This window comes from Hippocampus bargibanti, linkage group LG05, assembly GCF_051943395.1.
Source record: "Hippocampus bargibanti isolate YZ-2025 linkage group LG05, ASM5194339v1, whole genome shotgun sequence".
Lineage (NCBI taxonomy): Eukaryota > Metazoa > Chordata > Actinopteri > Syngnathiformes > Syngnathidae > Hippocampus > Hippocampus bargibanti.
Window position 1 is genome coordinate 30,881,660 of NC_142738.1, and position 20,501 is coordinate 30,902,160.

Here is a 20,501-nt window from a genome sequence, read left to right on the forward strand (position 1 = left end):
AATGACCAACTTGTCAGCAACCTCTACATGAGACTAATAATGATCCAGGTAATTTGAATCAAGTGTGTTGGAGTAAGGAGGTATCTAAAACATCCAGATCTGGTGCTCTCAACGACCAGAGTTGGGGTTTAGAGGGTTATTCTCCTATTTTTCCTATTGTGTTGACTACTATGTGAAGCGCTTTGTTACAGCTGCAGCTGTTGTGAAAGCACTATATTAATTACGATGGATTGTATTGCATTTTATTGTATTGTATTTGTCAGTACCCCAGTGTGTGAGGGTGCTTTATAGTTGCTTGCATCTTCAACAACATCCATTTATAAAAAACATGACTTTGGTTTCTAATATACGCATACAATACCAATGGTAGCAGAGATGACGAGGTATGATAAAGTGGTCCAGAAGATAGCCGTAAGTGTCCCTCTGGGAATAGCCACTGTTGGATCCTGACAAGGGTGGATGCAATATTTCAAACGACGCTGCAGTTTGACATTTGACATGAGTAAATATGAGCAGAAATGGTTGAGGACAAAAAAGCAACATACATACCTTCAAATCTCCAGATATGTTTGCCCCTGCCAGAATCCCAGTGGCAGAAGGAAAGAAAATTGAAAACATGCCAAAGAAGCTGCCCTCCTGCCCCCGCCATTCGGGAACAACATTTTTTGCAAATATGTCCGCTGTTGGGAATGCATTTGGTCTGTTATTTATATTTGTGAAACCGAGTCGGATACCAATAGTTGTGAATGAGAAAACACTCCAACGGAAGAAATTCAATCACCTTTATACCCGAAGAAACCTTGGGCCTGTTTCTGTGGTGATGCTGGGATGATGGTTCCAACAATGTAACTCGTAAATGATGCCATGATGACCAGAAAAAACAAAATCTGGGCCTTTCGAAGACAAAACACACACTCATGTCGAAATGATACATCATCAAACTGTCCAAGTATATTGAGATGTGTCACTTGTTCTTAATGGTATCTTAGTAATATGTTTATTCAATGTGTATTAATAGTCATATAATTTAAAGGACAACCGATATAACTTTTTTGTTTCCTAACTGACATCAGAAAAACATTTTATCTCATCTAAAATACCCAAAACACGCAGGCTGATATTTTTAGTCAAATGCAAAACACCAATCAAAATGACTTCAAGTGTCCAAAATCTGTCTGCAAAAAAATCAGCTGCGAATTGGGCATTTTCAGAAAGTCCCGCCCCCAGTTCGTGACGTCGCGCCAAGACGACTTGCCTTGCTCGAGAATAAAAACAATGGCTTCAGATTCGGAGAATATGCTTTCTCGTTACACATCCAGTTATGAATAGAAAAGAGGAAAGTATAAATGTTTGCAATCGATTAAAGAAGGTCTTCCGGGTCATTTTGGAGAATCAAGAGTGTCACAGAAAATGCAGAAGATGGCGGCAGAGCTCTGTTGTCAATAGGTTTATTATTCAGTTTGGAATTTTTGTCAACGAATATCAAAGAGTTGTCTCGGTGTAACATACAACGATTCACCATTGCGTTATTCATGTATTTTCCTTCTAATTTCGCCATCAACACGGATCAATACGAACTTTTCAGACCAAAGTACAGCAAAATGCATCGAGGTGATGCAAGGTATGTCATTTCTCAGTCAGGGGCGTTCCTTCAGTGACGTAGGGTGAGGACTCATCACCAACTCAAAAACAAGACATTCGGAATATTCAGCGCGAGTCTTAAAACGTAAAATATAGCTATATGCGGTGGAATCCTTGTAAAATACGCTCACTAGAAGTCATTTGAAGCCATTTTACAAATTATGGACACAACTTGTCCGGAGACGTCAGTTGTCCTTTAAGTTGTGTGAGGCAGAAAAGTGTTGACTAAATCTACTCCATACACAGCTGGGTAGCATTCCTTTTGAAAAGTGTGGGCACTGCCACTGGAACTGGAGCCTATATCTTGGTGTTCACCTCAGTGGCTGAGAAGGAGGACTCCTTCCACTTTTTACTGACTATTTTTCATGCTTATACGTGAAAAACCCGCCTACGATTGAAACTTGAGGGTTGTTCTGTTACTAATTGATCTAAGATATGCATCACGAAGGCCAGGTTCAGTCATAACAGTGTTTTGAGTACTTGGTACCAGGACACCTTCAGTCTCAGTTTGATGATCAACTTTGTGGGTATGTCATCAGATTTTATCTTAACACTCGGGTGAAGAAAGAGGCATAGCTGTAAAGCATTCACCATCTGTGTGATGTGTCTCAGATCACGTCCATGTCATGGCTGAGGGCATATTTTTAGTGGTTGATGAGACAAAAACACGAACATTGGTTAGTGAAGCCATGGAGAAGGACAACCTCTGGATTGGCAGACCATTGGTTTCTCATTAAAAAAGGGGGACCAGAGGATCGATTGAAACTACAGAGTGATCACAGTCAGGAGTGCTGAAGAGTTCTTGGTCCGTCCGAATGCCGAATCTAAGATTGAGGTGGAGCAAAGTGGTTTTAGTCCTGGCTATGAAATACGAGGGTAACTCTACATCCTCGGCAGAATCCGTACATGGGAATTTACCCATCTTGCTTAGATGGACATGCGAAAATGTGTTTGACAATGTGTCCTGGAGTGTTCAGAGGGTACAGAAAAAGAAAACTACAGTGGTACCTCGGTTCTCGAACGCCTCACTGTTCGAACAAGTCGGTGTTCTAACAAAATATTCGAGATATTCTTGCTTCGGCGTTCGAACATCAATCGGGGTTCGAACGCCAATACGACGCGTGAGTGCGTACGCGAGGGTGGGGAGCTGAGCGGCGCACGGGTGTATCGCTCTCTACGTGACCAACTGTTGTTACTTGCGGACGTGCTGCGTTTTGCTCTCACGTTTAATATGTAGGTGTACGAAGAGTTTTAGACCCTAATCATGCCTCCAAAGAAAGTAAGTGCTGCTTAAAGTGACAAAAAAAGTAGTGCGTATAACTATTGCATTTAAGAAAGAAATAATCGCAAAATATGAAGGAGGTGTGCGAGTGTTTGATCTGGCGAGGGAATACAGCATGGCGAAATCTATGATCAGTACGATATTAAAGAATAAGGAGGCTGTGAAATCTAGTGATGTGACTGTGGGAGTGAGAGCAAGTGTCATTGGATAGATATTTTAAGAGAAAAGAACATCCTGTAGCCGCGTCATTCGTAGCTGTCACGTTCCGAGCGAGAGTGACGGCAGCTGACTCGTCGGAACGTAGTGGAATGTTTGGGAACCCAAAGCAGGCGGCAGAGACGTACTACCCAAGCAGGATGTTTATTCACAAATAAAAGAAAACACAGCGAGTAAGAAGGCAGGGGGTGATCCGACCCGTTTACTAAACCAAAAAGCAAATGGCATACGAGGGTGCAAAATTATGCAATCCTGGAAGATGACAAAAATTTAGGGGACGCAGGGAAAATTCTCTGACCGGATACACTCGCGCATCGAAAGAAGAGTCCAGGTACGGTGGTGAGGTGAGTCAATCATCCGGCATTGGCGAGGTAATCGCGAACCGTATAAATGCCCCGTGTCCGTGATTAGAGAATTGACAGCAGGTGGAGGGCGGCCGGAAGAGGCAGCTGTTAGGGTAATTCGCCATACAAACATCTCTAAACATCGCTCTGTAATCTTTGTTTACATTTTGAACTTACTCGTATGTCATATCCTGCCTTTCTTTACACGATGTCGCATTTTTATTACGTCACATCCTGTCGCGTCATTACTATGCGCCGCATAAATACTCCTGCAGGCCGTTCGTCTCGCTCTCTCTCCATGCGCTCCCTCCTCCGCGACACCGCAATGTCTCCAGCTCTCCCAAATTAAATCAACTTTCTGTTCAAGTCCTGGCTCCCTGATGATTTAACCATCGATCTCCATCAACACCCGTCGAAGCAATGAACCAAGGGCGAACGATAAAAAAATAACCCAACAGCAGCCCCCCCCCCCTCCCTGTCTACTCGCAAGTGACAGGAGCAAAGAGATGGTTTCTGTGTTTGAACAAATCACTTTTCGAACAGGGTCCTGGAATGAATTATGGTCGAGAACCGAGGTATCACTGTATATTTAAAGGTTACTCTCAAGGTGTGCCAGTATGGTCTTATGCTTAGTCGACTTACCTTTGACTCCCATGCCATGCCAGCCATTGAGATACCTAAAAGACATGTGGCTGTGATGATACCAATGATGCGGATGTCATTGATTCGGTTTACCATCACTGCCCCATTTTCCTTCAAGACAAAGTAAATCTCTGTGAGACTGAAACTGTAACTGAGGAAAAAGGACATTAAACAGCAAATAAACAAGGATGCACAATTAAGAAATAAACAAAACCAAGTCAGGCTCACGTCTGAGTAAGCTCTCAGTCATACAGGAGTGGTCCATCGATGAAAAGGTTTCTTCAGCCGTCATCTGTACTTCTTTGAAGGTGTCGGACGTTTCGCTTCTTATCCAGAATGCTTCTTCAGCGAACTAAAGTCTTACTAGTAGTTTCGGCCCTATATATATCCCTACTGTCCAGACATGGCGGTGCCGGACTCTGCTATGATAGGTCCCTATGATAGGTCCTGGGGGGAGCAGAGGACTATATATATATTGTGATGTCACAAGAGGCTGTGTCCTGGAGGGCAAATACATCCCCCTAAGATGGCTCCACCCAGAGAGAGTCTTGGCCCCACCTGGTGGAAGGCAGCAATTAAAACCACACACCTGCAGCTGATCAGGGCTTGATTGGCAAGCAAGGCTCTTAAGGCAGAGAGCCTCTGAGTGTGGAGCTTGGGGAAAGACAAGCTCGATTGCTGTGCTCTGTGAAGAAGTTGATTGCCAACTCATTGCCAGTTGGGACCACACGACTGGACACTGGATTTGAACCTAGCTAAGGTGGCTAGGCTACATGAGGAGGACGTCAAAAGGGCTTAGAGGGTGAGGCCTAGAGACTCTTCAGTTTTACCTAAGAAGAGACTTTATTTGAATTTAAGTATCAGAAGAGACTTTATTTGTATTTAAGTATCAGAAGAGACTTTATTTGGATTTAAGTATCAGAAGAGACTTTATTTTGATAGGTATTGGAAGAGACACTATTCAAACCTTTGTTGCTTGTGAATTCCCCTTGAAACCCTTGATTAAAACCTTTTGTTTGTATCCAAACCTGTCGTCCATTGCACTTCTTGTCCTGTCCCGATGAGAGCTAGCCTCTCATGATATCACATATATATATATATAGTAAAGTCTCGTTATATCGATATTCTTGGGAGTCCGAAAAAATATCGTTATAACCGGACTATCGATATATCCGATCCCGCGCGCATGTAATTTTCTCCTTGCGTTCATAGAAATAGTATCGTAATAAGCGGTACTATCGATATAACCGATATCGATATAACGAGACTTTACTGTATATATATATATATATATATATATATATATATATCGCTGAAGAAGCCTCTTGGATAAGAAGCGAAATGTCCGACACCTTCAAAGAAGTACAGAACCTTTTCATCCAAGTCAGGCTCAGCATGTCTCATCATGTCAAATTATAATATGGCCATCTTTTTGGTCAAAGAGAGATTGGACCTTATTACCTTTCCAACAAACTTTCATGAATTCTCGAGTGTATTTTAACAAAATAAAGCACCCAGGCTCAATGGAGTGCATTGTCATTAAAGATCAGTTAATAAAAACTTCAACAACTGTTCAGAGTTTTGATAAGGCACTTACGTGCATGAGGTCAACAACTGTCTCAGCGAAGCCTACAGTGTGCATGGCAACAGCCACAGCATTAGCAAAGGCAAAAATCAGACCAATGGACCCGCCCAGCTCTGGACCGAGGCTACGACTGATTAGAAAGTAGGTCCCACCTGAGGAAAATGTAAGAGAATTCATCACATTTCTGAACATTTAGTCTGGTCAAAATCAAGTATCACCAATATGTATATGTAAATATGTAAAATAAAATATATCATCACAGTCATTGCATAATTAGCTTAGCTATATTTTCACACCTCCCGGGGGTCTAATGCGGCTCGCGAACTGCGGTTCGTGCTCAATTTTTGATCAATATCGGTAATCATTATTGAAAATGCATAACTAGAGTCCTCGTCAAATCATTGAGTTCGCTAATTAATTCAGAGCCTAAGACAACCAGCCAAGCCCGGAGTTCGGCCCCGCGTGCTCCTTGCATAATCGTTTTAGCGCCTTGGAATCATAGCATAACTGTCTTAGCGCTAGGGCTAAGACGATTATTCTATGAGCTCAGAACGGGTTTGATTGACTTAGTCACTGTGAAAGTTAAAAGTTACCGTAATAAAAGTTGTTGGGCACCAAATTCGAATGCTCCAATAATGGAAACTGAGTGATTCGACGTAAGCTTTGACATCTTTGAGTAATTTTCCAGATTCCGATCAGAACGCAGATTTCGATCACAGTACAGCGATTATCCAAACCTTTACAATGAAAAATCACCATGGGTATTACGACACGCTGCTGCACAACGCCAATCCAGGCAGATAACCCCGCCCTGGTACATAAAAAAAATAGTCTGAACAAGTGTGGTATGAATAGACGGTCAATCCCGACCATTGACAGTAATTAAGTCTTGGTAAATTCTGGTACTTAGATTGAGCTAGTTAGTCTACTATGATCCTGAATCGAACCTTCCATCATAGCGTCTGTGTAAGCTCTCAGTCGTACAGGAGTGGTCCATCGATGAGAAGGTTTCTTCAGCCGTCATCTGTACAAAAGTGAAGGTTTCGGACGTTTCGCCTCCTATCCAAGAGGCTTCGTCAGCGAACTAAAGTCTGACTGGTCGTATCGGCCCCATTTATATATCCCTAATGTCCAGACCTGGTGGCGCCGGACACAGCTATGATAGGTCCCTACTCTCAGGTTGGGGGGGCGCGGGACCCCCCCTTGTGGCCCCACTGATTGTTCCTACATTCCTGACTAACGATTGGCCTATTACACCCACCCCCCCCGGTATCACCTCATCAGCATAACGACCCTCATCAGCATGTGAGGTTCAATTTGGATCGTTCATACAATAGCCTGCTCAGGCAAAACAGGTTAGGCAACTTTCGCAATGCTGATGAGGGTCGTTATGCTGATGAGGTGATACCGGGGGGAGTGGGTGTAATAGGCCAATCGTTAGTCAGGAATGTAGGAACAATCAGTGGGGCCACAAGGGGGGGGTCCCGCGCCCCCCCAACCTGAGAGTAGGGACCTATCATAGCTGTGTCCGGCGCCACCAGGTCTGGACATTAGGGATATATAAATGGGGCCGATACGACCAGTCAGACTTTAGTTCGCTGACGAAGCCTCTTGGATAGGAGGCGAAACGTCCGAAACCTTCACTTTTGTACAGATGACGGCTGAAGAAACCTTCCATCATAGCATAATTGTCTTAAATCCCTTGGTAAGACAACTACCGTATTTTCCCGACCGTAAGGCGCATATAAACGTCTCAGATTTTTTTCTAAATGTGCAGTGTGCCCTTTAGTGCAGTGCGCCGAATGTGCGGCCGTATTAGAGACCACCATGAGGACTAGGTAGAGAACATGAGGGGGGTGCGTGGGCGTGGGTTGTGTATAAAAGAACAGGTACGTATGTGGTTTATGCAGAACATTGCTGTTCGAACAACCCTGAAAATGGCAGAGACATGGTTATGAAGCTCAGTTTAAACTGAAGGCTATCAGCTACGCCGAGGAGCATGGGAATCGAACCGCCGCGAGAGAATATAAAGTTAACGAGTCGATGGTTCGCAAGTGGAGGAAGCTGGAGAACGAACTCCGACAGGTGAAGAAGACTCGGCTGAGTTTTCGCGGACGTAAAGCACGGTGGCCGGAGTTGGAGGAAAGACTCAAGCAATGGATCGTTGAGCAAAGAGCAGTAACGCTAGCGGAGGAAATGAAAATTGAACATTTCCGAGGAGGTCCGTCTTGGTGCTGGCGTTTTATGAAACGGTGCCATTTTTCCATTGGGACCAGAACTATGGTTGCGCAGCAACAGCCGGCGGACTATTCAGAAAAGTTGGCGAACTTCCGGTCCTACTGTGAGAAGCACATCGCCGACAAGCGCATCCAGCCGAGCCACATCACCAACATGGACGAGGTACCGCTAACTTTCGACATCCCGGTGAGTCACACGGTGGAGAAGAAGGGAACCAGCACAGTAGCGATACACACGAAAAGGCTTCGTTTACTGTTGTGCTTGGCTGCCATGCGAACGGAGAGAAACTGCCGCCGATTGTGATTTTTAAAAGAAAGACTTTGCCTAAAGAGACATTTCCAGCAGGCGTCATTATTAAGGCAAACGAAAAGGGCTGGATGGACGAGGATATGATGAAGGAGTGGCTGAGGCAGGTGTATATGAGGAGACTGGGAGGTGTTTTCCACACATCACCGTCACTTCTGATTTGTGACTCTACGCGAGCGCATCTCACAGACAATGTGAAGCAGAAAGTGAAGCGGATGAACGCTACGCTTGCTGTGATTCCGGGTGGGTTGACCAAGGAACTCCAACCGCTGGACATCGGTGTGAACTGGCCGTTCAAAGTGAGGCTAGAGCGGCGTGGGACCGATGGATGACCGAAGGAGACCACAGCTTCACGAAGAGTGGTAGGCAGCGCCGGGCGAGTTACGCCACAGTTTGCAAATGGATTGTGGACGCTTGGGCTAACGTGTCTGCTGGCACGGTGGTTCGAGCTTTCGGAAAAGCCGGCATTATTTCCGGGGAGCCGCACGGCACAGAAAGTAACTGACAGTGAGGAAAGCGAACCTGCCATGTTGGATTTAGCGCAACTGTTCGATTCTGTTACCGGTAATGTGCTTGTTTTTACCATGCCGACACCTATTGGGCGATGATTACAAAATGTTCTTACTTTGTCATTAATAAATAAAGCACTACCAAACTCAGTTTTGCTCCCGATCTGTTTTTTAAATACGCCTGTATGTTGTGGTAAAGCGGATGTCCGTATGGCAGTAGAGGATATGTACCGGTATATAAAACTTGCGTCTTTTCATCCGGTGCGCCCAATGTGTGTTAAATACGGAAATGGCACCCATTTTTTTCTGATTCTGCTAAATGACACTGCGCCTTTTCACACGGTGCTCTCTTTGGTCGTGAAAATACGCTATGTTATGAGACTGAAGATCCTGCCTTTCAAGGAAGCTGGAAGTATAGTTGTCTTAGGCAATCAATTTGCCCCTAATTAGTCATTAGTGTCAGGTCTCGAGTTCGATGTTTAATTGTCATTTCATTGGAACACTTGAGTGGCATCATTCAAAACTACATCAGAATCGATCAATTATTCCTTGAAATAGAAGTATGAACTGGCTAAGCTAATTATGCTGTGATAGTGACGATATGTAAAAAGTTCTCAGTGTTGCATGTTAAATTGAGTTTAAGACCGCACTTGTAACTTGAAACGATTGGTGTAATAAATTAAATAAATAATCCCCACAGAAATAAATGGACATGCTATGTTTTGGCATGTAGGAGGAAGCCAGAGCACCCAGAGAAACCCCACATCAAATAAACATTTCATCACATTTAATCAATATTCACACAAAAAAATATATATTGTTTTTTTCTGTATTTTAAATGTTTTCTGGCAGTGTCTGAAACTCGTTACAAAAAGTTAGCGGACACCCAGGCAGACAATTCTGAAAAGTTGCCTGCCCGGCCATAAAGCCCATTTTTCACAACCTGAAACACAATAAGACGACTAATCGCAAAAAAAAAAAAAAAAAAAAAAACATTGTTGCGAAGTATAAAGGATTTTTTTTTTATGAAGGAAGTACCGACCACAAATTGCCAAATGAACATCAGTTTGGTAATTTGCATACTCGGCACGGCAGCCAATCAGAAACCTGTTTCATGCTTCAGACTAAATCGTGACTGAAAAGTGTACTTGAAATTTTTGAAAGCCGCTTAGAAAGAGGAGAAGACGTGCCTCGTAGCGGTTTGCTTTATTGTAGCTTTTGCTTTATTGAATAAAACAAATGTTTGATTAAAAAAAAAAAACAACCTTTTTTTTACTTGAAGAAGTTGTTGGCCACCTGGGCCGAGACGTTTTGAAAGTTTGAAAGGCAGACGTTATTTCAAACACTGTTTCTAGCATGATGAGTACAAAGCCCAATTTTCTAGAATGACGAGCACAGTTATCATTGGCTCCATACCTTTTTATTTGTATTTTATTTTTTTTAGGACGTATTTTCTGAAATGAAAGTGAAAATTCAATCGATAGAAGTCTAAAATGGCGACAATGAAAGAAGTAGTGTGTCTTGAAGTGTGCACTGTTGACATGTGCACATGAAACCTTTCATGCAACCAGCAACCTGAAAAACATGATATTAGCCTACGGAACCCTCTGCTTGAATGAAAAAAATAAATAAAGAGCAGCACATACGAGACGTTTGTTTTGACTTCATAAAGGTGACGAGAGTTGCTCAGTGATTGTGGACCAGCTGGATGAAGTGCACAGACCTTTCTTTGTCTAGAGGTGCTGTTCATTTTTAAATGTCACTCAAACTGAATGCGTGTGGCTGCCGCTACTCACCCACAGAAAAACATATCCCGTGACTGTAAAGTGACCTTGAGAGTTTTGAAAGGCGCTTCGAAATTAAATGATTATTATTATTATTATTATTATTATTATTATTTTAAATGTCATCCATAGGGTTGAGTGACAAATAAACATGAGCGCCAAGAAACAATCTATGGCGCTCATTTGCGAAACACACTATAATTGTGATGGTTATCCCTGGCTATGTGGTAGTTTTAAAATCTCCCCCAAAAATAATATATAAAAAAAAATAATCATTAAAAAAAATATATATATATATATATATATTTTTTTTTCCCTTCAGGGGTCGCCACAGCGAATCAATGTCCTCCATCTATCCCGGTTTTGTGCATCTTCTTCTCTCACACCAGCTACCTTTATGTCCTCTTTGACCACATCCATAAACCTCCTCTTCGGTCTTCCTCTTGGTCTCCTGCCTGGCAGTTCAAGGCTCAGCATCCTTCTCCCGATATAGTCACTCTCTCTCCCCTGGACATGTCCAAACCATCTCAGTCTGGCCTCTCTGACTTTCTCTCCAAAGCCTCTAATATGAGTTGTCCCTCTAATGTACTCATTCCTGATCCTATCCAACCTGGTCACTCCCAAAGAAAACCTCAACATCTTCAGCTCTGCTACCTCCAGCTCTGCTTCCTGTCTTTTCTTCAGTGGCACTGTCTCCAGTCCAAACATCATGGCTGGTCTCACCACTGTTTTATACACTTTTCCTTTCATCCTAGCTGAAACCCTTCTATCGCACATCACACCTGACATTTTTCTCCAGCCGCTCCAGCCTGCCTGGACAGGCTTCTTCACCTCTTTTCCACACTCTCCATTGCAATGGACAGTTGACCCCAAGTACTTAAAATCTCTTCTCCCTGTAACATCACTCTTGCACTTGGATCCCTCTCATTCACACACATATATTCTGTCTTGCTGCGACTGATCTTCATTCCTCTCCTTTCCAGGGCATATCTCCACATCTCTAGTATCTCCGCCACCTGTTCCCTGTTCTCGCTACAGATCACAATGTCATCTGCAAACATCATGATCCAAGGAGATTCTTGTCTAACATCGTCTGTCAGCCTGTCCATCACCATAGCAAACAAGAAGGGGCTAAGAGCTGACCCCTGGTGGAGTCCCACCTCCACCTTGAATTCCTCAGTCATATCGACAGCGCACCTCACAACTGTCTTAGTCATGATACATGTCTTGCACCGTTCTGACATACTTTTCCGTCACTCCAGACTTCCTCATGCATTACCACAGCTCTTCTCTGGGCACCCTGTCATACGCTTTCTCCAGATCTACAATGACACAATGCAATTCCTTCTGACCTTCTCTGTACTTCTCTATCAGCATTCTTAAAGCAAACACTGCATCTGTCGTACTGGCATGAAGCCATACTGCTGCTCACAAATGTTCACTTCTGCTCTTAGTCTTGCTTCAACTACTCTTTCCCATAGTTTCATTGTATGGCTCATCAACTTTATTCCTCTGTATATATATATATATATATATATATATATATATATATATATATATATATATATATATATATATATATATATATATATATATATACCACACACGGATCACTGAATGCTTGGAGTTGTATAAGGTCAACAGGACCCTGAGAGCCTTTGTTGCAAACTCGATGAGGATGTGGAAAACTTGAAGCCAATGTCAAGCCACTAACGCAAGTGTCCATCAAATGTGGCATATACCAAGGTGATGCACTCTCCCCACTGAACCCCCTCGGCCAGATAATCGCCAAGACAGGGTATGGATACCGCCTCAGAAATGGAGCTACAATCAGTCATCCCCTCTACATGGATGACAAATAGCTGTTTGCTAAGAGCGAAAGGGACATAGACTCCCTGATCCACACAACCAGTATCTACAGCAGTGATATTGGGATGTCATTCGGGCTGGAGAAATGTAGTCGGATGGTGACTAAGAGGGACAAGGTAGGCCACACTGAAGGGGTCTCACTCCCTGAAGGAACAATAGCAGACTTTGAAAACAGCTACAAGTACCTTGGTATACCACAGGCCAATGGCAACCTCGAACTAGCAACAAGGAAAGCGGCTACGACCAAATACCTCCAGCGGGTGAGGCAAGTCCTCAGAAACCAGCTCAATGGCAAGAACAAGACCCGGGCAATAAACAGCTATGCCCTGCCAGTGATCAGATACCCTGCAGGAATAATAAGGTGGCCAAAGGAAGAGATTCAGACCACGGATGTTAAGACTTGAAAACTCCTCACCATGCACGGAGGGTTCCATCCCAAGTCCAGCACCCTGAGACTGTACACAAGCCATAAGGAAGGAAGCCGGGGACGAGTCAGTGTGAGAGCCACTGTCCAGTATGAGGTGCTGGAAGAGGGACAATCATGGGAGGAAAAGCCCCTACACGGGATGTACCACCGAACCATAACAGAAGTGGCTGATCTCAAGAAGTCCTATCAGTGGCTAGAGAGGGCTGGCCTAAAGGACAGCACAGAGGCACTCATCATGGCTGCTCAAGAGCAGGCCCTGAACACCAGAGCCATCGAGGCAGGGATATACCACACCAGGCAAGGCCCAAGGTGTAGGTTGTGCAAAGAGGCACCTGAGACAATCCAACACATAACTGCAGGATGTAAGATGCTGGCAGGTAAAGCCTACATGGAGCGCCATAACCAGGTGGCTGGCATAGTCTACAGAAACATCTGTGCGGAATATGGACTGGAATCCCCAAGGTCAAAATGGGAAACACCTCCAAAGGTAGTAGAGAATGACCAAGCAAAGATCCTGTGGGACTTACAGATACAGACTGACAAGATGGTAATGGCCAACCAACCAGATATCGTGCTCATAGATAAAGGGCAAAGGAAAGCCGTTGTCGTGGATGTAGCGGTCCCGAGTGATGGAAACATCAGAAAGAAGGAACATGAGAAAATCGAGAAATACCAAGGGGTCGGAGAGGAGCTGGAGAGAGCCTGGAAGGTAAAGGTGACAAGCATGCCTGTGGTGGTCGGAGCACTCGGGGCAGTGACTCCCAAATCGACGAGTGGTTGCAACAGATCCCGGGAACAACATCGGATATCTCGGTCCAGAAAAGCGCAGTGCTGGGAACAGCACGGATACTGTGATCGATACTCTCGATAGATAGATAGATAGATAGATAGATAGATAGATAGATAGATAGATAGATAGATAGATAGATAGATAGATAGATAGATAGATAGATAGATAGATAGATAGATAGATATACACACGCTCTCAAGTCTGAATTTGCAAGTCAAATCATAAACCTGGCCAACAGCACAAAAATACTTACAAGATGGCACTCTTGTAAGACAAATTATCACTTGTACATTTACTTTCAGATCGCCAAGGTGTCGTGTTCGTTGTGTCATTGAGAATTGATCACATGTGGAACAAACCTCCTTTCACTTTGCCATTGGTGGCGATGGCAGATGTCGAGAGCCCAGTGATGCCAGTTATACACGAGGACAGCAGGATGATCATCCAGGTCATACCTGGAGAAAATAAATCAGATGAGAACAATGACATTTTACATGTGTGTGTTGTCTTGTGATGAAAGCAAAAGATGAATGTTTTTTATCCACTTGCCTATGCCAGCTTGTGCAGTAATCCAAGGTAGCCTCAGGTACAAGATGACTCCCCAAATGTTTAACATGCAACGGATCTAAAAAGACAAAAATAGTCACATATGGTGGCAGCACATGTTCCTGAGGTGAACATCCGCTGATTTCAAGCACCAAGATAGTCAAAAAAGTTTTCAAAGCTTGCTTGTAGAGGAAAATAGGTCACAAAGTCAAGGCACCCCCCCGTGAGGCTGCCTCTACAGCAGCGCATACATATGTTTGAGTCCCTTTCCTGTTCCATCCTGCTATTTAATTCATGTATTTTTCTGATCGTATTTTCTGTGTTTTGGTCCCCCAAATATACAGGGGAGATGAGGATCTTCATTCCTGCTTATTTCTGTTATTTTTAACTTTTTTGTAACTCCTGTGAATTGTGAAAGCGCTCGCACACGCAATCCCATTGTTTACAGTCGAGACCAGCTGCTAGAATGGCGAGCCGCTAAACCAGACGTCCCCGATAAGCTGAATAGGAAGAAACGGGCGTGTCGGGCCGGGAACAATCGGCGCAGAAGGAGGAGAAGATACAGACGTTTCCTCCCGTCCTTCATTATGGGGAATGTAACAAACAAGATGGACAAGCTAGCGGCGCTAATGCAACACCAGACGGAGTACGGCAAAGCTAGCCTGCTACTCCACTCAGAATCGTGGCTAATATAAATCATTCCGGACACTCACGATGAGCTGGAAGGATTCCAACTTGAACATGCAGACAAAAATGCATGGAGCGGTAAAAGCAAAGGAGGGAGAATTGCTGTGTTTGTGAACGACAAATGGTGCAATCCTGGGCACATGGCCATCAAAGAGAATCTGCACTCGGGACATAGTGTCACGGTTTGCAAGGTGGTGATGGCGGGTACGGATCCCAAAAAGCAGGCAGGAGGGAGCAGGAGGTTGTTTGACAAATTGTATTAAAATAAAGTCAGCAGGAACAAAATGTAAAACATCAAAATCATCTGAATGGAAAAAATACAAAGTCGCAAAAGAAAACCAAGTGTAAAAGTCCGCCAAGGTTAAACAAACACGTACACGATGCATGCAGCAAACAAGCAGCAAACAAACAAATGAACCGGCCCCGGACGGTCGTGCCGGGTGTCCTTCTAAATGTCAATGATTAAACGACCAACACCTGTGAGGCCGCAGGCAGGGCTGACGTCGCTACCCGCTGGTCGCCAATCAGATCGGGACGACCAGCACCTGTGAGGTGTAGGCGGGGGCGACAGCGCCCCCCGCCGGTCGCCAACCAGATCATGACACATAGAGCTTCTAGCCATTAGCCTCAGGCCGCATTGCCTTCTATGGGAATTCTTACACGTTATAGCTGTGACGACGTGCATTCCCCCAATGGCAAATGGTGGTGGAACATCTGATCCTGTGATGACCGTCGTGAACAAGCTGCAAACTCAGTCCCCCAATGCCCTGCTCATCATCTGTGGGGACTTATACCATGTCTCCTTGCAGTCCTCCCTCCCAACCTTCACACAGTATGTAACCTGTGCTACCAGATACAATAAAATCTTGGACTTGTTTTATGCCAATGCTAAGGATGCATATACACCCTACCCCCTGACCCCTCTTAGAAGAGCAGACCACAATATGGTGTATATCAAGACTGTGTTCAAACCAGTGTTTGAAATAGCGTCTGCCCGGGGCGTACAACTTTCAAAATGTCTCGGCCCGGGTGGCCGACAACTTCTACAAGAAAAAAAGCGTGGTTTTTTTTTCAAATCAAACGTTTGTTTTATTCAAGAAAGCAAAAGCTACAAACAACCACGAGCCACATGGGCTACTCTTTCTAAGCGGCTTTCAAAACTCTCAAGTACACTTTTCAGTCTGGGTGAAGTCCGAAGCACGAAACAGGGTTCTGATTGGCTGCCGGTGCCGAGTATGCAAATTGCCAAACGAACGTTCGTTTGGCAATTTGCATACTCGGCACCGGCAGCCAATCAGAAGCCTGCTTCGGACTACACCCTGACTGAAAAGTGTACTTGAGAGTTTTGAAAGGCGCTTAGAAAGAGAGTCCATGTAGCTTTGAGCAGACAACACAATGCAAACATTACATTGTGTACCATGACGACAAACGACAACTGGAGTAAAATCTTCAGGAATGGATGTTTACCTTCAATTAGGCAAGGGAGCATTTGTGGGAGGTAATTCCTTAATTAAAAAAAATACTTCGCAACAGTGTTTTGTTTTTTTGCAATGAGTCGTCTTATTGTGTTTCAAGTTGTGAAAATTGGGGCAGGCAACTTTATGGCCAGGCTGGCAACTTTTCAGTGTTGTCTGCCTGGGTGTCCACTAACTTTTTGTCATGAGTTTTAGATAGTGGTACAAACCCCTGGTGCACAGGCAACCAGATGTGACCCGCATGATCAGAAGATAGTCCACATAGGCCGAAGAGGCCTGGGGGGGCTGCTTTGAGTCAACCAGGTAGGAGTTGTTCACTGAGGTTCACGGTGAGGACCTTTATTCACTCACCAACACCATCATGGATTACATAAACGTTTTTGAGAGAATCACTACACCCGCCAGGACCGTGCGGCATTTCTCCAACAAAAAAACAAACAAACATGCATTACTCCCGACATAAAGGCCCCCCTGAAGGAGAAGAAAAAGGGCTTTCGTGTTGGGGAAAAGAGGAGCTGAAGGCCATGCAGATCCAACTGTGGAGAAATATCAAAGAGGAGAAAAAGGCCTACAGGATGAAAATGGATAAGCAGCTGGAAGCCAGCCCTCTTACGACCAGCTTCCAGGAAAAAATAACTACCCTGTCAACCGACGCCTCACCCAACCACTACTGTGCCTCCTGGTTCCTGCCTGTCTGTCATAATCACACAAGTGACAAGCCAACTGACAGAGAGGAGCAGAAAGGACAACCGATGCCTCTGAACAAGTTGCGTCCATAATTTGTAAAATCACTTCAAATGACTTCTACAGAGCGTATTTTACAAAGATTCCACCGCATATAGCTGTATTTTATGTTTTAAGACTTGCGCTGAATATTCAGGAAGTCTTGTTTTCGAGTTGATGACGATGCCTGACGACACGTCACTGAAGGAACACCCCTGACCGAGAAAGGACACACAATGCATTTTGGGTACTTTGTTTGGTCTGAAAACTTCATGTTGATCCGTGTTGATGGAGAAATTAGAAGGAAAACACATTAATAACGCAATGGTGAATCGTTGTGTGTTGCACCAAGACTACTACAGTAAAGTCTCGTTATATCGATATTGTTTATATTGATAATACTGCTTATTACGATACTATTTATATTTCCCGTGCTACATTTGTAGAATTTTTATGTATAATTAGTTACGTTTAGTACGATTCGTGGTTTTTACGATAATCCGGTTACTACGGTGCTCTTTTTCATCTCCCGCCGGCCATTTTGCTGTTTATACACGCCATCGGTCGCGCCATTGGTTGCGCCATTGGTCACGCCATTGGTCGCGCCATTGGTCGACTTGGTCACGTGAGTTTGCTACATGAGTTTGTTCTGCTCCCGTGTAGCAGAGCCATTTTCATTTTCAGACGCTAGCTCGTGTGTAGCAGACGAGATTGAAGTGTTTGTGTTAAAAGGTAAAAATGGGAAGCAGAAGAAGATTGATGACTTTTTTGAATTGTATACATAATAGAGTAAGATGTAAGCGTTGCAGTTTCCCTGTTGTGTTATGTACATGCCCACTGTACTGTATATGAATGCAATTGTTTTTTGCAACAATGTTTCTTGTTTTGTCTGCTGAAGCGTGATGATTTTGAAAATTACTGTACATTCCATACTGTGTATTAAAGGACAACCGATGTCACTTTTTATTCAAATGCAAAACACCAATAAAAATGACTTCACGCCAAGACGTCTTGCATTGCATGTGAATCCAAACAATGGCTTCAGATTCGGATAATATGCTTTCTGAAGAGGAAAGCATACATGTTTGCAATCAATTAAAGAATTATATGTGCCATTTTGAGGCAACATTGGGGAACATCGCTCACTCCAAAAAAAAAAGAGGCACGAAGTGGCGAGCTCATGGCCAGCTCTGTTTCTTATATGGCGCTTGGATGCCCTCTTTTGGCGGCTTTTGTCAATGCAGTTCGGCGCAAGACGGATATATCGACAGTACGGTTATATCGACATTTTTTCTAACTCCCGAGAATATCGATATAACGAGACTTTACTGTATTTGATACGAGTTGACACAAATTCCCAGCAGACAAAACAGCCCCTTTCCAATGGCGCTTGGGCACCATCTTGTGCATTTTCTGGGACATTACATTAGAGTCCTAACGGCTCAAAATAACATGGAAGGACTTCTTTAATCGATTGCAAACAGGTATGCTTTCCTCTTCAGAAGTATTTGAATCATATTCATAACTGCATGAGTATGTAACAAGAAAGCATATTCTCCGTATATGAAGCCATTGTTTTGATTCGTCCTGGCGTGACGTCACGAACAAGGGGGCGGGACCTTCTGAAACTGAAACTTTCTCAGGTCATTTTGAAGTAGTTTTAGCACACTCTAAGTCATTTTTATTGGTGTTTTTCATTTGACTAAAAATATCAGCCTGCATGTTTTGGGTATTTTAGATGCTATCAAACGTTTTTCTGATGTCAGTTAGGAAACAAAAAAATGGTGTCAGTTGTCCTTTCAGTAAAATTGTGAATTCATCATAACTCTAAGTATTAAAGAAAAAGTTTCTTCAGCCGTCATCTGTACTTTTTTGAAGGTGTCAGACCTTTCACTCCTTATCTGAAGAGCTTCATCAGTGAACTGAACAGTGAACAGTTCGCTGATGAGGCTCTTCGGATGAGGAGCGATACGACACCCTTAAGGAAGTTCAGATGACGGCTGAAGAAACCTTTTCCTCGATGGACAACTTCGGTATGACTGAGAGCCTACACAAACGAACTTTCAGGACAGTATTTGTTTATATGGAATTCTGTCAAACGGAAATTCCTTAATCCGGAAAAAAAATCGGATGTATTAATGATTTTACCATTAATGGTCGCAAAGATCAAGTCGCAAAAATAAAAAAAAAGTCAGACATCCGGAACATGAAATTACAATCCATGCAAAATAGTGTAATTTCATGCCCAATATACGGAAAAAAAGTTGTCTGTTGCACCATTTATATTACCGGTGACGTGGTTGCGGCTACCTGTGCAGAGACGATGGAAAATCCCCAGGTTATCCATATTAGCTTCATTTGGAAATTCGTGCGTTGTTTAGTGTAGAGGAGAACTTGTCTTAGGCAGTTTTCGTCAGCAAGTTTTATGATCATGGCATCCAAACGTAAGAAACTGAGCGAAGAAGGATATAAAGTACAGTGGGACCTCGGTTTACGAACACCTTGCCTGACGAATTCTTCGGTTTACAAACGTTAAATTTATGAAAATTAAACCTTGGCATACACACTACTTTTCGGATTATACACGGAGCACCGCCCCACCACGGCTGGCGGAGTAATCTTTGGCGGAAGAACACCAAACCACACAACTGAACAGCGTCACAGCCGGCCGACCTTTCCACACTGAGTGCACTTGTCGTTCATCTTCAAGGAATTATCACAGATACTTTTGCTGTAATGGGACCGAAAAAGACCCCACCATAGGCTCGTGTTCAGCCGAAGAACAAAATTACAGTCGAGGAGAAGGAGGTCATTGAGAAACACGAACGAGGTGTGCATTTGTCTGACTTTACGGCCCAGTAGCAATATGCTAAGTCCACAATTGCTACCATCCTTTGCAACAAAGAAGCTATTAAAGGTGTGTGTGTGTTGTTAAAGGTGTTTCCGTGCTGTCAAAGCAACGGTCTCGGGCAATAGAAGAGGTTGAAAACTTCTGTTAATTTGGATGAACAAAAAGCAGCTCGCAGGGGACCGTGAGAGTGAGAATACTATCACTGAGAAAGCACGGCAATTTCACTCTGATATCGTCATGCGGCAACCTGGAAGTTCACTGTTTATTGATGATTTTAAAGCTAGCAACAGATGGTTCGAGAACTTTAAGCACCGTACAGGGATTAACTGCGTTACTCGTCATGGTGAGACAGCCAGTTCTGACAGCAATGCTGCCGAAGTGAAAGAATAAGGCTACGTTCCTCAGCAAGTATTTAATGCAGATGAGACCGGCCTTTTTTGAAAAAAAAAAAAAAAATAAATAAAAAAATAAAAAAAAAATGCCGAACCGAACTTTCATAACACAGGAAGAGATGTCTGAACCCCATTCCATCAAGCCATCAACGACCATCACAAAGGTAAATAAAACGACTTTATTATATAGTGCA

General features: G+C 43.6%; 1 protein-coding gene across 1 annotated transcript in view; it reads right to left on the minus strand.

The window, feature by feature from the left end:
* Nucleotides 1-20,501, minus strand: part of slc12a3 (solute carrier family 12 member 3) — a 53,265-nt gene that overhangs the window by 28,223 nt on the left and 4,541 nt on the right. The window contains exons 3-9 of the mRNA XM_088995702.1: nucleotides 14,183-14,258; nucleotides 13,993-14,088; nucleotides 5,723-5,862; nucleotides 4,126-4,236; nucleotides 782-893; nucleotides 550-680; nucleotides 362-446 (exon numbers count right to left, since the gene is read on the minus strand). Coding sequence (XP_088851828.1) covers nucleotides 362-446; nucleotides 550-680; nucleotides 782-893; nucleotides 4,126-4,236; nucleotides 5,723-5,862; nucleotides 13,993-14,088; nucleotides 14,183-14,258 — 751 coding nt within the window. The remainder of the gene's footprint in view (nucleotides 1-361; nucleotides 447-549; nucleotides 681-781; nucleotides 894-4,125; nucleotides 4,237-5,722; nucleotides 5,863-13,992; nucleotides 14,089-14,182; nucleotides 14,259-20,501) is intronic.